The 20,634-nt window shown below is 39.5% G+C and overlaps 2 protein-coding genes across 2 annotated transcripts; both read left to right on the forward strand.

The window, feature by feature from the left end:
• Window positions 1–1,811: 1,811 nt before the first annotated feature.
• notum1a (notum, palmitoleoyl-protein carboxylesterase a) lies at window positions 1,812–11,769 on the forward strand. Its single transcript, XM_084744999.1, has 11 exons — window positions 1,812–2,413; window positions 6,082–6,134; window positions 6,255–6,350; window positions 7,530–7,590; window positions 7,675–7,733; window positions 7,839–7,941; window positions 8,669–8,860; window positions 8,952–9,049; window positions 9,605–9,752; window positions 10,660–10,707; window positions 10,804–11,769. Exons 1-11 carry the CDS (start codon window positions 2,082–2,084, stop codon window positions 11,105–11,107), a joined length of 1,494 nt encoding a protein of 497 aa, XP_084601125.1. The 5' UTR covers window positions 1,812–2,081; the 3' UTR covers window positions 11,108–11,769.
• Window positions 11,770–17,176: 5,407 nt separating this feature from the next.
• myadml2 (myeloid associated differentiation marker like 2) lies at window positions 17,177–19,357 on the forward strand. The gene has a single exon (XM_084744064.1). The coding sequence runs from the start codon at window positions 17,745–17,747 to the stop codon at window positions 18,657–18,659; it is 915 nt and encodes a 304-aa protein (XP_084600190.1). The 5' UTR covers window positions 17,177–17,744; the 3' UTR covers window positions 18,660–19,357.
• Window positions 19,358–20,634: the final 1,277 nt, after the last annotated feature.

Below are 20,634 nucleotides of genomic sequence, written 5' to 3' on the forward strand. Positions count from 1 at the left end.
CCCACTCAGCCCTCCCCTCCAACAACCTACGTAATTTAACGGCATCACGCAGAAATCTACGTCAGGACATGTGGGAAAACATTTTTAGAGAGGCTTAGGAAAATAGAGACTGAATATGATGGAAATATGAAGAATAAAGTCAAAGTTTTAGTATTAATTCCAGAAATAAGAAAAATACATCAGAGGAGAAACATTTTTGTTTGAATTTTAAGAATAAAGTTTAAATGACAAGAATAAAGTGGAAGTTGTGTAAATGTTGAGAATGAAATCAAAATGTCGGCTTTATGAATATTTTTAAGTCAAAATAAGTTGAAATGTCCAGAATAAAGTCAAAATGTCAAGAATGAAGTTGAAACATCAAGAATAAAGTCGTAATGTCTAGAATAAAGTTGAAATATTGAGAAATAATTTGAAATTTTAGAATAAGGTTGAAATACAAAGGACACATTTTAAATGTTGAGAAAAGAGTTGAAATATAAAGAATAAAGCTGCAATGTTTAGAATAAGTTGAAGTATTGAAAATTAAGTCAAAATGTGGAGAATAAAGTGGAAATGTCTAGAGTAAAGTTGAAAAATTGAAAATAAAGTTGAAATATTAAGTTTAAATGTTTAGAACAAAGTTGGCACATCGAGAACAAAGATGAAATATTGAGAATAAAGCTGAAATGTTTAGAAATATAACTGAATGTGTTGTAGACCTAACAACAAGCTGAGAAAAAAAAAAAACTTAAGCTGCTCTGCAGTGGGCAGCTTGTTGCTTTCATATAAAGATGTTTAGTTACAAAGTAGTGATGTAAAGGTGTGAATTAGTAGTTAGTAGTATCAAAGATACCAGCCATCCCTGCACTGTCCAACTGAATTACAATGTCAGTCTGTTTCACGTGGTAAGAATGAGCTCAATCAAAGACAAAAATCACCAAAAAACCATGGTGGTGTTTCCTCGATGATTAATCACTGTGGGGCTGCAGGCTACACTTTAAGTCAAAATGTGTCCTTAAAATAAGAGGTTGTTCGAGGGAAGCCTACCTCGACCGCAACGAGGCATTCCTGTGTTAAAAAGCTGGCTTCCCATCAGGATGCTCTGCTCGACTTAAAATATACAGTAGACCAGGAAAGTTTGGAAGAGACTGAAGACGGAGGGAGGAGGCGAGACGAGGGGGGAGAAAGAGTGATGGTAGCTTTGATCTTTAGAGGCCCAGTCTGGATTTAAAAAAAAAAAAAAAAAAAAAAAAAAGAAAGAAACAAGTGTCCAAGTCCCCTTTTTCTAAAACCTTAAGAAAACATGAGCAACTCAACAGAACTGGAAGAAGTGATTCTTAAAGAAAAGTGTTTTTTGCGGGGTGGAGGATGATTCAATATGATTTATTTGCCATATAATAATAATAATAATAATAATAATAATAATAATAATAATAATAATAACAAAAGTCTCTTGGGATTAAAATTTCTCCTCCTGGTCAGATATTGTTGGCGCTTTGCACGAGTTTTGATTACGTTTTGTTTTTTTTCCCACTTGATTTTCAGGCAAGTGTGTAACAAGATGCGCATTCTCACTTCATAAATTTGCGGTGGAATGGGAAATGGGCATTTCAAGGCCAATAAAAGCCACCACATCAAATAAAACTTCGCGGATCAAAAGAACCAACGCATGGACATTTTTTCCCTCTATAAATTAAAAAGGGGGGTAGTCTGCCACGCTTGATCATGCCCTGAGTCCTGCCCCGCTCCTGCGATTGGCTGGACGGACACACAAGGGGGGAAAGTTTGAATAAAATACAAGAGCATGGCACGAGTGTTGTCGTTCAGGCTTGTGCGCTTGGTCCAGCAGCGCTTGAGTTGTAGCACAGTTTGGCAGAAAGTTTTGAAACATATCCAGAGAATTCAGTGGATGGCTGTGATTGATCTGAGAGGACTTTTACTTTAGTTTACGTTATATTTGCGCGTCTCTTGGGAGCGGATGACAAATGTTGATGCGTCTTTTAGACCGTGCGTAATTGTCGTTTCTTTCTCAGCTCTATCAGTAACGATACTTCCAGACGAGACGGTGCATTTGGAGGAAGGACATCTGCCGCGGGGATAAGATGACAGCGATCAGAATGGTTTCCTCAGTGCTGCTGCTGGTGCTGATGCAGTCCGGAGCTCTTCTTTGCGCACGGAGGTTCCGGGGTGGCCGCAACCCACAACCGCGACGCCCAGCACCTCCTCCCACATACCGGGCGGACCGGGGTGACACCACGGAGAGCTTCCCTCTGGATTTCACCGCCGTGGAGGAGAACATGGATAACTTCATGACACAGGTGAAGAACCTGGCGCAGTCCCTGTACCCGTGCTCGGCGCAGAAACTCGACTACGATATGAAGCTGAACTTTTTGGACAATACGACAGTCACCTGCAACGATGGAAGCGCCGCGGGGTACGTAGCAACTAAGAATACATGAATGTAAAGTGTGATAGATACGGATTCCCATGTGATTGTGACAGGTCAGAGCAGGGTCAGCTGTGCAGCAGTGCACCCTGGAGCTGCCAGGAATTGTTATTTTGTTTCAGCAGTGCGCACCCCGTCCTGCTGCTCATCCTGCTACCAGAAGTAACCCGCATGTATCTGGCCCGAGGACAACAATGCAAAACAAAATAATTCGATCTGGATTATTGTAAAACTCAAAATCGGTTTTCCGAGACTGTAAATAAAAACCTGTAATTGAAAGGACATTTTCAAAAGACAGCAGTGTTCTGGGACAGGGTAAGGTTGAGTCGGGATAAGATAGACAGCTGCTTTGCGTCAGCGAAGCGTGAAATTTGCGGATAGCCACATGGCCTATGCTTCATTTCCTTTGCTTCAAATTAGAATGCAGGATTTGCTGTGCAGAAAGTTTAGTTTTAAGTTTTCAGACCCCCGCCCATCCCTCTCTTTATCTCTCTGATGATTGCACCCAGTGGGCATACTGCTGAATTGTGATTTTACAGATTGTTTTCTCTGCTTGGCTGCTGCCCAATTTGCTGTCAATGGCTCCTTGTCGTTTATAGATTTTTTTTTCTTGTTTTAAAAAATCACTTGTAGTCTATGCTCCATATGGTAAACAATGGATTTGTTTGCAATGATATCCACTGCTGACATTGTTGTTAAGCAGAAATCCATTTGGCAGTAAGAAAGCCTTCATTTCTACTAAAGCAGGATAAGCCATGGCTCTAAAAGCATATTAATATCAGACAGATCCACTGTCTCTCCTATTGTGTAATGCATAAATAATGTATAGACTCTAGACATTTATATTTCCTGTGGCTGCAGGGAGTCAGATTGTGTACTGTAGGTTTACTAGTTTCGTGTGCAAATAACAGTTAAAGCAGGTGAGGACAAATCAAACAAAGGTGTAATTTTTCATATTAATACACTTGATAATTGTCTTTAAAAGTCAACAGCCAAGGACCAGTGGATTTGTCTCAAACATACTGGATCGCAAGAATAAAGTTTTCAGCTGTGCCACTATGAAAGAACAGTATTTAAATCGCACGTCTCTTATTTAAAAAGCACCATTAAATCATTATAATGACTCATTATTATTGCCAATATTATATAAATGCTTTACAATTAGTGTTATCTGTGCCATATCAGAAGACTGATTACTTTCTGTGTGTCTGTGTGAGTAAGAACTTACTGGGACCAGTTCAGTGATGGGCAGACTTGACTGAAAAGGGTTTTTGCTATACATCATACGTCTCTTTATGGATTTTCCATCCTGTCTAATTCCTGTTAAACCCCAAAGTGGTAGACAGAGCTGTCTGTAAAGCTCTTAGCTCTTTATGAGGACAGTTACTGGCAGATGGCCATTTCATTCACTACTGTGGCTGTTGTCAGTTAAGATGCTAATCCATCAGCTACTAGTAGTTTTTTTCCAGAGAGGTGTTGTTACAGTTACAGATAAAAAAAAAAAGGAAGCAGCGAGACAGAAATCATTCACTACACTAGACGGGAAGGTGGAACAGTGTGATTCATCCTCTGGAGTTGCACTTGTTAGAGCGCCTTGTTCAACTCGCCAAGCCCGCCCTCACTTTGTTGTTTGGAAGTAGTAAAGTAGAGTGCACCGACTGTCCTCAGCCTACATCATTGACTGTGGCTCGCAATAATAGCACAAGACATTAACTGCAGCCAAAGTGTGATTCAGTGTCTGAGCAAACAGCTCAGAGCTTCAGCCAAGTCTGTTTTCTTTAAAGTTACTGAAATGATTTTGGCAATCTCTTCAGTTTAGTCATTGGTGAAGTTGGGTGGATACTGATTGAATTAAAAAAAAACATCTCTAAGCATCACAGAAGCACATTTTCTGTGCCTAAAGCTACTATACACCAGAGCTTTTTAATTGCCTCATCTGTGATTTTTTTTTTCCCGGTATTAAGTAAAAATCATGTTGAGTTGAGGATGATGATGCGTCCTGCAGCATGGGAGAATCATGATAGCATTGCCCTCTTCTGGGCTGACAACACACAGCACACATCTCTTGAGAGGAGGAACAGAATATTTTAACTCTTATCACAGGTTTTGGAAGCTGGAATGACAAGGGAAGAAATTAGGGCTGTAACTGAGGATTGTCTTAATTATCAGTTAATCTGTTGATTATTTTCTTGATTAATCGATTAGTTGTTTGGTCCATAAAATGTCAGAAAATGGTGAAAAATCTTGATTAGTGAATGTTTAAATAGCTTGTTTTGTCCGCAACCCAAAGATTTTCAGTGTACTGTCAAATAGGACTAAAGAAACCAGAAGATGTTCACATTTAAGAAGCTGGAATCAGAGAATTTTGGCTTTTTTCTCTTAAAAAATTACTCAAATTAGTCAGTTGAGGAGCAAAATAGTTGAAGATTAGTTATATAATCAATTTCTAATGATTAATTGTCGCAGCTCTGGTCCTTAAAATGTCAGAAAATGGTGAAAAACCTTAATCGATGTTTCTCAAAGCACAAGGTGACGTCCTGAGATGTTTTGTTTTATCCACAACCCAAAGATATTCAGTTTAGTGTCACAGAGGACTAAAGAAACCTGATAATATTTACATTTAAGAAGCTGAAATCAGAGAATTTGGCAATTGTTCTTGAAAATTAAGTCAAAACAATGAATTGATCCTCATAATAGTTTGCAATTAATTTAATAATTGACAATTCATCAACTAATGTGCAGCTCTGGAAGAAATGCGGTTTGCCATTTTGATAGATTGTAATTTATAGTGATCCTAGTTTGATTACTGATTGACTGTGAAGACTTTAGTATCTTCAAACCTAAAAAGAAAAAAAAACTGTCTGAGGGGATTCCTCAAGAGGAAAACCTCTCAAATTTGCAGTTCTAATGTGCATGTATTGCGGGAGTCTGTGACATGAAAAAAGTTTTAGAGCGCCTGTTCTAGCGTGCAGTCACTTTCCACTCCAGGGTTCATTTAAGGCGCTTTCTCTTGGACATGTGGGAGACATCTACACAGGCCAAATGTTGTTGTGTTATTTCACCTTATCCCTTATCGTATCAGTCCTATGGTTTGTGTTTGTGTGTGAGGACACGGCTGAGGAATGATGAGCTCAGAGTGAAATGACGATGCTACATTAAACACGACAAACACCATCTACTGGCATCGTTAGCACAAACAGGATAGGGGACAAGACGATGTTTATCTCCTGTTTGATATCAGTTACTGTACACACACCCTCATTGTTCTCCACCGTGCACTCTGTGAATTTATGTTGGCAGAGTTTCACGTTCTGCTGTTTTCTGTCACCTTTTACAGATAGGAATCAGCAAGGTAACAGGACGTCCTTGTTTAGATCATGGAAACTAAACTAAACCAGCTTTTTTTTTTGCTTCCTTAAAGCGATGATGTCGTGTGTTTATTTTTCATGCTTGGATACCATCATGTGATGGTAGAAACAGTGAGGGTGTTTCTTTTCGGTGTTTGTCTCATATTTCTGAAGAAAGAACACCTTATCAAGATTGTGGAATGTAGTTGTAAAATAAATATGGAGGAATTTAGAATAATTTTCACATATTTTGTCAGTATTTGCATGCAAGTCAAGCATGTTGATTTGATATTCTTTGGTCTCTTGTAGGTACTACCTGAAAGAATCTCGAGGCAGCAGACGGTGGTTGATATTCTTAGAGGGTCAGTATCAAGAACTAATGTAACTGATTTCATTATGTTTCTCATTTCGTGCCCAAATTAAAAATGTGTGAGTAATTATAGACAGTTAAAATATCCATGTTTGTGTGTATCTGTGTCCAGGTGGCTGGTACTGTTTCAACAAGGAGAACTGTGACAGCCGGTATGAGACCATGAGGAGACTGATGAGCTCATCCAAGTGGCCCCAAACTAAAACAGGTCAGCCTCGACTAGGAACTGTGTTAGAGCTGACACAATACCAGAACTTTAAACCAATATAAAAAGAAAAACAGTCCTTGGCACAAAACTTAGAATAATTATTTTTGAAATTAACAACCTGCATGTATATTTAACAGATACTGTATCGTTTTAAACATACAGTATCCAGAAAGTATCAAAGTATAGATATTTTTGAAAACCTTAGTCTATATCAGGGCTATCATGTTACCAGAAATGTAAACTTATACAATACTAGCTTTAACTAAATGATAGTTGATACGTCTTTTGATTCTGCAGCACAAAGGAAAAACTCACTGGCACAAAAAACAGGATTTTCTTTCATTCTTTGAAAATGAAAATTACAGAAAGTCACCAGAAAAAGTAAAGGAACACTCTCTGGTTTTGCTGCAAGCGAAATTTCAGGCATGACAATAAATACTGAAGTTATTTAACAAATATTGTATCATTTTAAACACCAAGACTCTAACTCCACCTGCAACAAATCCTTATAACAATGTTCTTACACCTAATTCAAGCACTTTTCAAGTGTTTTCAAGGTCCATTTTCAAACTTTTACAGCACCTTACCTTGTGGTGGTAAATTACATATTTATATACATACTGTATATATGCTCTAAATCACTTCTTAATCACATCAAATCAAACGTTTTTGTGCTTGAAAGAACTGAAATAATGTTTTATGATCGTGTTCTACAGACCAGTGACTAATAACAGGAAAACACAACAAAGTTTTAAAAATGTGTCATACTTCTAAAAATCAAACTTTTCAGTGAGATAGCAAATTATGCTAGTAATACAATTACAATTTCAAGCAGTTTCAAGCCCTTTAACCAAAATCCAAGCACTCTTCAAACCTTAAAAACTCCACATTAAAAGTGTTTTCCTGTGATAAAAGTACCCAGATCCCACTGTAACACCTCAGTAATTAAAAGGATCGGATGTATCTGTGCTCATCTGCAGTGTTATTGCAACCGACACCCCGTCATAATGTAGCTGCGGTGTAGGGTTACCTGGCGCCCACTGCTGTAGGAACAGAGGCGCCTCCCTCTCTCATTGCAGTGTAATAACTGTAATCCATGTGGTAATGATGATGAGGAAGAGGAGGATGTGTCTGGGAGTGCCAGGGTGGCTAATGATACATGTTGATCTGTCTCTGCAGGCACGGGGATCCTGTCTCCGCTGCCAGAGGAAAACCCTCACTGGTGGAACGCCAACATGGTGTAAGTTGACTCATGTTTGCGTGTTTATCAGAGCAAAATTTTTAATCACAGCTGTGAACTTTAACTTTTATGTTGGTTGTGCAGGTTCATCCCGTACTGCTCCAGTGATGTGTGGAGCGGCGCTACAGCCAAAACAGAACAGAGTAAGACGTGACTGCATCATCAAAACAAATATTCAACACCACGTGACCCACTTTAATTAAGAAAAGTGTTGTTCTACAGTTCTGCCATGTTTGTGTTGTGTGCAGGTGGCTATGCCTTCATGGGCTCACTCATTATTCAGGAGGTTGTGAAGGACCTGCTGAACAAAGGTCTGGACAACGCCAAAGTTCTCCTATTAGCGGGAAGCAGGTATGTTCGCATGTAAACATTTTGTTTTAAATTAAAAATCTCTTACATTAAATTCATGTTCCTACACTGGTACATCAGGCTAGGATACATGGACAATATCCCCAAAGTTTTTACCAAATACCTCGATATTTATATTGTGACAATCATAGGCACCCGAGCAAAGGAACAAGTGAGCAAATGCATCCTCGTTATTTAATTAGGGGGAGAAAAGTTATGGTTTCACTGCTTCACTTTTTGTCTTTTTAAAAATCATACATCCCTGCAATCAGGTGATCACATTTAAGTTCATCAGTTAACGAGAAATAAAAAAAAAAAAGAATTTCAACCCTGCTATTCAGACTGCAGTACTCATTTCTGCAAATACTACATATTGCTCCTTTAACTGAAGAGTTTAGGTGGTATAGAAATGGAGGGGTTTTTTTTCTTGGGGATGACTGCTAACCCTCCTGCCAAATATGTAACGTTCAAAGTTTGCTCCTCCATTTTAATCAGGCACCCGTAGCAACAACACAATGAGATTTTTCATAAATAATCAGAAATAATATGGATATTAGGTCTGAGTAGGTAAAGGCAAATGCAGCCTTTAAAACCAGGAAAAGACAACACTTACACCATATCGTAGTATAACGAGATCCAAAATCTAAGACAATATCACAGTATTGATATAATATCAATATACTGCCCAGTCCTATCAGTACTAATGAATATATCGTATTCCTGTGTGCAGCGCGGGTGGTACTGGTGTCCTTCTGAACGTGGACCGTGTGGCGGAGCTGCTGGAGGGACTGGGGCACACTGGGATACAAGTGCGAGGCCTGTCTGATTCTGGCTGGTTCCTGGACAACAAGCAGTACCACTGCACAGACTGCGTGGACACAGCCAGCTGCGCCCCCACTGAGACCATCAAGAGAGGCATCAAGTATGGAAGCCAGAAAATATCCATTTTATGAAACGGACTGATGACATTTCAGAAGGTCGCTGATATCTGTGGTTCTCATCTGTCCCGTCAGGTACTGGGGAGGAGTGGTACCAGAGAGGTGCAAGCAAGCCCACGAAGGAGAGGAGTGGAACTGTTTCTTTGGATATAGAGTCTTCCCATCAATAAAAAGTGAGTTTAAGGTCTATACTATGGTAAGAGTTTTGTGTTTGCCATTAGTTTTTATATAACTTTATTCTGTTTTTGTTTTAGTTTTCAATTCAGTTAGTCTCCAGAGTGGATTTCGCTTTTCAGTTTAGTTTTTATTATTTAAAAATGTTTCATGCTTCTTGACAAATTTGACCAAATCAACAGACTAAAACAAGCCAAAACAAAGTTTTAAAAAAGTATACAATACACAAGAAGACAGAATCATTTCAATTAGATTTTGTTTTTTTATTCCAAAGTCTAGTTTTTACTTTTATTTCAATTAAAGCTACTGAGATAATATCAAACTTTATTCTTGTGCCAGAGATTGCTTTAAAATTACAGTAAGATAAGAATAAAATGAATGCAATATTAAATATAAAGTGAATTATAAAAATATAAAGTGTATAAGGAACAAATGCAACAAAACAGGGCCTCATAGAATAACAATAGAAGATAATTTAAGTAAAAATACACTCAAATAGAAAAAGTAGTATTGGCAATGAGATACAATCTTTTTCTTCTTTTCTACCTGTGCAGGTCCTGTCTTTGTTGTCCAGTGGCTGTTTGATGAGGCCCAGTTGACAGTGGACAACATCCAGCTAACAGGTCAGCCAGTGCAGGAAGGCCAATGGCGCTACATCCAGAACCTGGGCATTGAGCTGCGGAACACGCTGAAAGACGTCCCGTAAGGCCAAACCTCTGTGTCATAGGACCTTAAAGGGAGAGTCCGGATTATCTAATGTAGGGTTGTGTGAGGCACTTATCGATAGTCAGTGTATTACCTACAGTCGATGACAGTTGGCACACCCCTGGTTTGGAGAAGCAGAGAGAGTAACAGCATGGAAACTAAACAATGTACTGCTGCAGACAGGGTCAGGAGGAAAAGATATTTTAGCCACTTAAAAAAGGCCTACCTAAAAAACATATATCAGTTTATGTGTACACTATATTTACAATATTTTCGCTGCTATACCACCACCAACAGCCTTTTCCAACTGGAAAGCCAAGTATCGCTGTCTTCACACCAGCCAAACTCCATGGTTGAAATATGTAATTTTATCTTGCAGAACACAGACGTTGCTGATCTACCGCTGCTTCATTCTGTTACTGTGTGACTTTGGTGATTTGAAAGGTTAGTTTGGATTCACAAGTCACAGAATAACACAAACAAAAATAACACTTCAAGACAACGGTAGACCAGCAACTCAAAAGTTCTGCAAGGTAAAATGACAGATTTTACCCATGGAGTTTGGTTGGTTTTGAGAAAGTGATATTTAGCTGGTTTCCCATCAGAAAAAGCTGTCTGATGGCAAGGTAAAATGGTGAAAATATTCCACTTAAACGTTTTTTAGGTGGACCTTTCTTAAGTGGCTAAAATACCTTTTGTTGCTGCCCCTGTCCACAGCAGTACATTACTTAGCTCCGTGCTGGCGCCCCTCTGTGCTTCTCTTAACTGTGGACGTGCTGTAGGTAACAGACAGTGTATTACACACTGAAGTACCTCATACAACCCCACAATCTGAACTATCCCTTTAATTTAAGAGGGATTATTGGGTGGATTGAGATTGATTTTTGAAAATTTCTATTTTCAGGGCTATGTTTGCTCCAGCGTGCTTATCACATGAAGTTATCACCAGAAAGTGAGTATGCAGTGTATCATTATCAGGGCACTATAAATTTGGTGTTTGAGACTTTCTACTTGTTGGCTAACAGCGCCCTCTTGTGTTGTGTTCTAGTTACTGGATTGACGTGCAGGTTAAAGGCACTTCCTTGCCCCGAGCGCTGCACTGCTGGGACCGCAGCCTCCACGACAATAGGAACAACAAAGCTCCGCCCAAGGGCTGCCCTGTACATCTGATTGACAGCTGCCCGTGGCCACACTGCAACCCCACCTGCCCCACCATCCGAGACCAGTTCACAGGACAAGAGATGAATGTCATCCAGTTCCTCATGCACATGGGCTTTGATGTGCAGAAGATGGCCCAGCAGCAGGGCATGGACCCCAGCAAGCTACTGGGCATGCTCAGCAGCGGCAGCTAAAGGAACACACACATGCACACACACAGTATCTCCAAGCTAAGCCCATGCAGGGCTGGCTGGTCTCTCTGGCCACGCCTGATACCTCCAAGTACGCATCCACCTTCGCAACCCGTTCTACCTATTGGCAACTCCCCTCTGACCTCCTGTTTACTTAAGTCCGAGCCTCAGTCAAACACAGGGGGGCTTGGATTTGTCCCACAATCCCTTTCCTCACGACTGGTGACGAGTAAAGGGTCAACACACCACCACGACAAGGCACAACTCTGCTACTCTCCATTAAATTATCTTTTGCTTTGTAAAAGAAAATAATATCACGAATGTAATCCAGTTTTAAGGATGCTCATTGCTGTTTGTTTTTTTAAAATATTATTTTCATCCTTCCATATAGATTATATTTAGTCATTGTTTTAAAAAAAGAAAACGCCGCAATGACGTAAGGATGCTGTCTTTGTTAAGTAGTCACTATAGAGTATATAAGGGTATAATTTTGTTCAAACTGTTTGGTAGTTTGGTTCTAACAACATCTCATCGCACAAAAAACTATACCATGGCAGAAACAGGGACATAATAAGGGGAGAAAAGCACTGGATCAGAAATCAGGAAACAATGTGGTATAAGACCAGGTTGGATTAAAAGGTAACTTTGGTATTTTTCAACCTGGATCCTAGTTTCCTATGGTTTTGTGTCCAAGTGACAAATGGGGACAACAATTTTGAAATTGGTCCAGCATTGAGGGAGAGCGCTGCAGCCGGCAGAAGTGAAACTGAGCTACAACATAATCTCTCTGGGCAACTGCGGCCTAGTAAATTCACTGAAGGTGCTTGTTTTTCAGTCCCTCCAGGATTTGGGATTGTTGCAGGTTAAAATGCCTGATTTCACATCAGCTTTTCTAAAAAAAAAATGTTTTTTATGTTGCAGTGTTTTTAATCTTTTTTTTTTTTTTTTTATGAAATTGCAAGAGCAAGTGAAATTTGCACCATAACAGGTGTATAATTCATTAAAAAATCCAAGGTACTTTCTTTCAGGGAGAGTAAAACCTTACTAAAAAAGTAACCTTACCAAAAAGGCTCAGGATTACAAAAAGTCTAGCAAATTATACTTTATTTTCAAATGAAGAAGTGCATGTGCGGGATATTCCACAAAGAAGCAAATTCCTTTTGGAGCTCGAACTCAAAAACAGAATGCACAAAATTATAAAACAGAAGTACACAGATAATTGATAAATGTCAATAACAATGACAAACCTTGCGTCCCTTTCAGTAACCTGTGACAAAATAAATACAATAAATAATAAAACACTGAGTTGGGTCACGGTTGGGATACAGTGTTGGCATGAAAAGCTGCTGTGACTGGTGGAAGTTGCAATGATTGGTTCAAGTTTCGGAGAAGTTGCAGTGATTGGACAAAATTGCCACGCTGTGCAGAATTCAGGAGATTGACTGAATATGCATGAAGTGTTGCAATCACAACTTCACAACTTCCTCTGGCGAAGGGATTTTGCCACCGACAGTCAGATTGTTATTTTAATTGTCTGACAACATTTTGGAAAAGATCCCCCATCAAACTCACCTTTAAGATGTCCTTTGCAGAACTGCAATTTTAACATTGCTGTCGTTGTGTTCATTCAAACTCGAGAGAGAGACAAATTAAAACTCGCCAAAAACATCCTGGCTCGTGTTTCCACTGTTCCAACAATCATCAACCCTTAATTCACCACATTACATGTGAAAATATCAAGAGGGAGGACAGACATCAGAGAAGCAGCAAAGAAAAATGGCCTCTAGAGCCAGAATATTTTTACATCTTCCTTGGTAAATAAAGAGTTTATTCTGACCAAAGAGTTGGTGATTGTTGGATCGTTTTTGGTGACCTTTATTTTGTCTCTGTCAAGTTTGAATGAAGATGACAATGTTCTGGAGTGTGGTTAGTTTTAAACAATAAAACAGTTGTTTCTGGTTAAACTAAATATATCTAACTCTTTAAAAAAAAAAGGTCTATGCCTGTAGCGACTTGGGCTGTCACAATTTCAATATGATATCAAAAATAGGTCAAAATGAGCTTTCAGTCGACAAGGCTGAATTGCAATTCTCCCAGTTTTCTCTCCAACCCCACCTGCTTGCAGCGTCTGATGCTTGTCAGATTGTCGCTGTGGATCTTTACAAATCAAGGCTCGATAATCTGATAATGGCATAGCTGTCAATCCTAAAAAATATATCTTTAAATCGAAAATCAAATCACAATGATAAAATCAAAAGTCAAATCAAAACATAATCGTGAATTGGATTCGGAGAATCATGACATCTCTAGTAGCAACCAATTTTACAAGATCACTCAGACACAGAAAAGGGAAAATAGGGCCAGGTTGAAAAAATACCAAAGTTGCACCTTAACACAATCTTCACATATTTAGGCTACTGAAATTAAAGCTGCAACCAGACAAATATCAGATTTGTAATGTAATGAAAGAAATAGTCAAAAAGAACAGAGGTCACACTCTTTCTCTAATAGTCTGTGATCATCGTAGGTTATGAAGAAAAAAAGATCCCTGTAACAGCAACTCCTTCCTGACAGTGCTGAAATCGAAGTGGCGTCCTTTTCAGTTTAGACAGCTGTGAAGATGCCGTGATGCCTGGTTTAGTCGCTGCCTCAAAATTTCGGTGCTACAGTGATGCTGGAAACACTTCTTAAGGTCTATCAGTACCTATACACACACCACAGTGCCATTACGTCTAGTCTATACCTCTTTCTCACAGGCCACTTCACCATCACAAGAGGACTGTTCAAACCCGAACATCGGCCGGGAACTCATTCATGTTAAATCACCTCAGTAGTTCAACAATCCTCAGATCAATGCAATGAACATTTAAAGGGAGACAAATATCGTGTATTGTATATTTTTTTGAGTATTTGTATAGGTTCTTTCAAGTGTTCACTATTGTAACTCCCTTCTTATATTTCATAATAGAGATCACTTTTTAATATAATGACAATGTTGTATGTAATGATGTCTTTATAAATGATGTTTTTAAAGGACCTCTATTTCGCATCACACCAGAGAAGGAAAGGTATTACTAATTGTAATTTTATTCTGTAACATATTTTTTAACAGAAAAAAACTCAAGCTACATTGGTAATTTACATATTTATTTTGTTATGTAAATCATATTTATAAGTGCTATTTTCACAGAGAAGTGATTCTTTGTAAATTGTAAATACATTGCTGTTTTTTCTCTTTGTGTTGATTGCATGTCTTTGTATCAGACCTAAAAGAAAACACACATTACATATTCTACAAGGTAAATACTGCTGTACAGTCTTGTTATTATTGTTGCTATTATAAATAGTACTAATCGTTGGATGGGTATCAGTAGTACTTGCAGTGTTCTCATTCCCATTTTACAGTCACAGCACAAAAACCTTCAGCAGGAAGGTACGGGATGTAAGGTCAACGTCTCCCTCGGGCTCCCAATGTGGTTTGTCACTATTTTGACACATCAGATACTAGATAGAGGTTTAGTGTACACACGCTGACAGTCAAAGCTTTTCCCAACACCTTATATTTGAGCAGCTTTTGTCTCAGTCTCACCATCGCCTAAAATAGGAAAATATTTCAGAGAAGGTGAACTGAATTAAGAAAAATACTTCAATCAGAATCAGACAGAGTCATTCATGTACAAATGCTGGTTAAATAATTCACTTATAGTGTTTATTTTTGGTCGTTTCATACATGACAACACATGGAAAACAATTCCAAAACTACAGCAACTCACACGACATTTTGCCTCATGCTAACCAGTCTGCTTCCAGCTGGCTGTCAGAAGCTCTCAGTGTGTGCAAATTGAAATTATGACGAGAAAAAGAAAATAATTTTCTCTCAACTAAAAAAGTCTCCCTGAAGCTTGGGACAAATGCCAAGAAGAAACCAGTAAGATTCAGCAGCAAAACTTCCTCAAGTTACCTTGCATAGTCCAGTCAGACGAGAAACTGTCTGCTAGTGATGGAGAGGAAAAGTCACGTAATGACCGTTGTTTCATTATGTACTCATGTGATAAATATACAAATGCAATACAATGGTGAGAAATAAAGAAAACAAAACAATTCAGTTATATTAATTATCCACCTATACTGTGACCACCAGACAGACGTGGTTTTCGCTGTATTGAAAATGACCTAATGAACTGGTGACATAAAATAACCAGTCTACAATACATGTTCCGGGTCTGCAGCACCAAAACTCCTATATTTGTCCAGCTAAAGTAAGTCTGTTCTGCCCTGCATCTTTCTTCTGAAAAAACAATTATGATACATGCTCAGCTCTGTTTTTTTGTTTGGTGCACTCCATTCAGTCTTAATATAAATAGACAGAAATTATTTATCCAATGCACTTTACAATTTGCACTGCGTAAAGGATGAACCAACGTGGTCAGGAGGAGCCAGAGATCTAGTCGATAATTGGGGCAGCATAGTTTGACCACAGGTGTACTTCTGATCATATTATATTTGCAAAGCGGTTTCTACTGTGATCCAACAGTGATTAAATTTGACTTAAGAAAAAAATAAAAATAAAAAATTAAGCACTTTGTGGCTCGTTGGTCTAGATGTATGATTCTCGCTTAGGGTGTGAGAGATTTGGGGTAAAAGCTTGTATATCATCAGCCTCTACATTTGGTGTATCAGTAGAATTAACTAACAAAGACTAGAAAAGTGACTCTTTCCAGAAAAAGTTTCAAATATTTCGGAGAACCTACTTCCTATACCCAAAAGAGACTCAGAGGATCGTTGCAGGTATCTACTCACAATCTCTTACAACTAAAGCTAGAGCCAAGCCACATTTGTAGGTGTTTTGAAATGTGATACCAATTGGAGACGCGTCTCAGTCTGGGTGCTCTGGCTCCTCAAATCAAATATCAGAGAGTCTTTTGCGTCACTTGCAATGTGACACAACGTCAAATCTAGAGTGACAGGAGTGCATCTGAGGAAAACACAGAGAACAACTATCCGTGGGCAGACGCTGCAAGAAATTCAATTATGATAGTACTCCACAAGACCTATAAACACATTTTAATGTGTAAAATCAGTAGTTTTCCTTTAAGAACATATAGACAGTCCCTCATTGTAACCTATACAGACAAATCTTTCGCCAAAAGCAACCCAATAGAAGTAATCTACTTAGTAAGAGTTATCAGAAGTGATCTGGGCCATTTTAGAAACATTTCTTATTTTACTTAGACCTATTCCTTATACTTATTTATTTTTCCACACTACATTATTCCCCCAAAAATCACTGCATGAGATTGAACAAATACATACATGTATTATATGGAGTGCTCAAAAACTTAAGTTGGACAGTAAAGAACTTCCAAGTCTATTTTAGGTGGTAGTTTTCTCTAAGAATCACCTTGCACACTGTAAATCAAAAATCACACCATACTAATATCACTGGTTAAAGTATTTTAAGTAACTACTAATCCATTTCCACCTCCTTCTAACATGCACTGCTTGAATCTGTCATCACTGATGCATAATCATCCCTCTGGACCTGTATGTAATTTCTGTCTCTAATGGGAGTCTTAGCCTGCTTCCCTGTCATTACACTGCATATAAATGCCAGTTTCTTTCTGAGGGAGCTCTGACTCAGCCTCTCTGGGTGCTCCCTAGAAATACGACTCCCAGACTGCTTGCCACTTGCAGCCTCCCACCCCTGTGTGGAATATAGACCCCCTATTTATAGAGCTGGCGAGGCCTGTAACCCTGGGCTCGGCAAAAAAAAACTTTCATTTAAACAGCCACCCCTAGCAATCCACTGAGCGCACACTGACACACACAGGACATACAGGAGAGAGAGGGTGTGTGTTTGTCTGCGTAAGAAAGAGTGGGAGACCAGCTCCAAGAGGCAACAGGGGACAGAAACGGCAAGACAAAGAGCAAGAGACAGAGCCAACAGTTTGAATGATTTTGACGGCACATAGGGGCCTACAATGAAGACATTACAAGGATCGAGTGACTAAAAAATGGAACTTGACTGACAGGACGACTAACTCATCCATCTGTTCGGCACGAAGGGATTGATCTCTGGATAAAACTTGTGGAGGACGTTACTTCACTTTGAACTTTTGATACACATGACAACTTGGTGATTGAACAGAGGAAGCGAGGGAAACCAGACGAGGACATGCGCCACAGCTTTGAGTAAGACCAGGATCAGATTGTTAGTCTCTAAAAACATTTTGAACACTGAAATATAGAGGGACTGCTATGTAATTTACAGAAATCGGATTCTACATGTGTATGCATAGTTCATAGACTTGTGCAACCAAGTAGAGACATTACTTTAAAAACAATCTAAAAACCTGCCAGTCAAAGGGTTATTTCATTTCATGGTTTAACTAAATATAATTTACAATTACAAGCTACTGTACAAACTTCTACATAAGAGTGTCTAAATGTAACTTGATCTTAAACATACCACTGTAATTACAAAGCAAGCTCAAGGAGAAATTACAGACATTTGTAATTAGGGACCATCTATAAAAAGGCTAACCAAGGAAAGGGTGAGGTCTGTGACGACACAAGCCACAAGGACATCAAGAATCTCACCAAGTAAAACAGCTGCCTCTCGGGGGGGTCAACCCAAACCATGGATCCTCGTGGAGAACACTACCTCAACAAAAAAGCTGTGTTGTCACCTTTGGGTGCAGCTCGAATGTCCCAGCTGCTGCTTGGTTGCACCATAATGGCCCTTGTGTCCCACAGTGCTGGTTATAGTGCCAACTACGGAACCTTCTGCATGTTTGTGTGGTGCTTCTGCTTTGCTGTCACACTGGTTGTGTTCACCTTGGACATTACGCGGCTCCACACATGCATGCCCATATCCTGGGATAACTTCACAGTGGCCTTTGCCATGCTGGCGACACTCATGTACATCACTGCCTCCGTGGTCTACCCTGTTTACTTCCTCCAAACAGAGTGTCCCGATGAAGGCTGTGAAGTCCAAATTTACCGCATTGCCGTCACTGTCTGCTCCAGTGTCTGCTGCTTCCCCTACGGTGTTGAGGTGTTCCTGACTCGAGCCAAGCCAGGCGCTGTGGTGGGTTACATGGCCACCGTGTCTGGCCTTCTCAAGGTGGTCCAGGCCTTTGTGGCCTGCATTATTTTCGGTGCCCTGGCCAATGACAGTGAATACAACCTCTACATTGCCACCCAGTACTGTGTGGTGGTGTACAGTCTGTGCTTCTCTGTCACTGTGATAGTCATCATACTGACAGTTTCTGGGAGAACCTCTGCCTTGCGTTTTCCCTTCGACCGGTTTGTGGTTATCTACACCTTCTTCGCTGTGATTCTCTACCTCAGTTGTGCACTGATCTGGCCCATCTTCAGCTTTGACAGGAAGTACGGCAACACCACTCGCCCTGAGGACTGCCCACGTGGAGAATGTCCCTGGGACAGTAAGCTGGTGGTGGCAGTGTTCACCAACGTCAACATGATACTATATTTTGTCGATCTTGTTTACTCTCAGAGGATTCGCTTTGTCTCCAGCTCTGCTGCTGTCTAAAAAAATATTCCCTCCTCAACACTGTTTAGCCTCAGAGACTAATAAAGAGAGTTTGAGAGCACAAGGACTTCCGTCAGATCCTGGATTAGACAGTAAAACTGACAGTATTACCCCATGCTACAAACTCAAAGGCCTTCCTTCCTGTAGTGAACTACCAGGACAGCCAGCCAGGTGTGCCGACGAGGACCCTTGGAAGCAGCAAATACATCCCTTTCTTCCAAATACCTTTGATGGCTGCACACAGAACGGACCTATGGGAGTATGGGTGTTCAGAAAATCAGACCAGTGTTATGTCAGTCAATCTTACAGAGGCTGAACACAGGCTTATTTAAGCATTAAAATGTATTTAAACATGAAAATGGATGAAAATATATCTCACAGAGATGCATAGCATATGTTAAGTCAACACAGTATGCACTGAACATAGCTTTTGGTTTTGGCTTTTAAGCCATTTTGCTGTTTTTATTCTCTAAATTGTATCCTTGTCCTCTTATGTGTAATACCAAATGATTGAGTTTATTAGTATTTTCCTGTTATCCATTGAATGTTAAAGTATCTGATATATCAAGTTTTGAAGGAACAAAATGATAGCAGTATTAATTTGGTTATTTTGGATAAGCAAGGCATAATGCAGTGGAATATTTGTTCTTTTGCTATGTTTCTAACATATTCCATGTTTAATAAAACATCAAACAGTATATTTTGTTGGTCTTTTTTGATGTCTGTATCCTTTGCTTTGTATTATCATGATCAAATATCACCATATTCTTTGTCAAATTTTCTATATTGATATTTATTGGTATTGCAACAATATTGTAGGAATGACTACTTTCTCAAAATATAAACACAATTGGATTTTTGATCAATAATCATCAGTAATGTGGGCATAATGACTAAATGGGTAAGGTAGTATTAATATGCTGCCCAGCTCTACTTTGTAAGAAGTGGGTGTCAACTGATATGTGAACCTTTACTCTCAACTTTCGGAAGACAGAAGATTTAAATAGTGAACTCAAAAATCTCATGAGTGTATTGGTAAAGGCTGAAATCAAAAATCGAAATTGATACAATTATGATAATTATGAACAAGATATTATATCTGACCACGAGACCGGCCGGGAAAAAAAAGATCTGTGTACTTCTGTCAGAACCTGGTGCTGGGTGTGTGCGTTATTTTGCGCACAGGTTATCAAACTCCTGAAACACTTTCTGATTCTGTTTCCTCCACCCACAGCAGTGTTAGTGGGACGAAGGGGTGATGGTGGGAGGAGGAGATGAGGATGAGGAGGAAGAGGAGAAGGAGGAGGAGCAGTTGAGAAGGTGCACCTCAATACGACTCGGGTGGGTGTCCAGCCAGAATGAGCTTTATCTGGGTTGGCTCGCCTCTCCTCTCTACTGCACCGTCTCTCTCCCCGACTCCACATCCAGCAGAGCTACATAATAATGATGGTGATAATAATGAATCAAAAAATACAACATAATTTCAAGGTGTATCGAGGTAAAATATAACCAGGTATATATCTGCATGATATTTATGGTTCATATATTGTATTAGTTTTTGTAGGTGTTAATGTAAAATAAAAAAAAGTCCACATGAAGCTGCTTTTGAGGCGTACAGCTGTCTCCATACATCGAAACCAGGAGATCTGTCTCCTCGCTTGACAGATCTGTTCTCTTTGTTCCCTCCTGGTAAATCTGCAGTTATACTGCCACCCCTTGTGCCCCTGAATAAATCAGGGCAGTTGGACACAGCTGATTGGTATATCCTGGTCTGCGCTGCAGAATACCCCTATGCCCCTGGAATAAGCCAGCAAAGGTGGATTTGGACACACCTTGAATACATGAAATCCATGGCGCCTCACGCTTTCTACCTGTGCTTTGGATCACCGTAAGATAGGGCCCTTGGGTTGCACCAACAAGGATTAACTTTTAAACTTGGTTTAACTTTCAGTTATGTTCCACCAAAATTTTAAAC

Source organism: Lutjanus erythropterus, chromosome 19 (genome assembly GCF_056507025.1).
Source record: "Lutjanus erythropterus isolate fLutEry1 chromosome 19, fLutEry1.hap2, whole genome shotgun sequence".
NCBI lineage: Eukaryota > Metazoa > Chordata > Actinopteri > Lutjaniformes > Lutjanidae > Lutjanus > Lutjanus erythropterus.

What these genes read in the sequence shown, in the direction of transcription:
- notum1a (XM_084744999.1), top strand. Translation starts at nt 2,082, where the DNA reads ATGACAGCGATCAGAATGGTTTCCTCAGTGCTGCTGCTGGTGCTGATG. An exon ending in GTGGTTGATATTCTTAGAGG is followed by an intron (nt 6,135 to 6,254) that starts GTCAGTATCAAG and finishes ATCTGTGTCCAG; the next exon opens with GTGGCTGGTACTGTTTCAAC. An exon ending in TGGTGGAACGCCAACATGGT is followed by an intron (nt 7,591 to 7,674) that starts GTAAGTTGACTC and finishes TTGGTTGTGCAG; the next exon opens with GTTCATCCCGTACTGCTCCA.
- myadml2 (XM_084744064.1), top strand. Translation starts at nt 17,745, where the DNA reads ATGGATCCTCGTGGAGAACACTACCTCAACAAAAAAGCTGTGTTGTCA.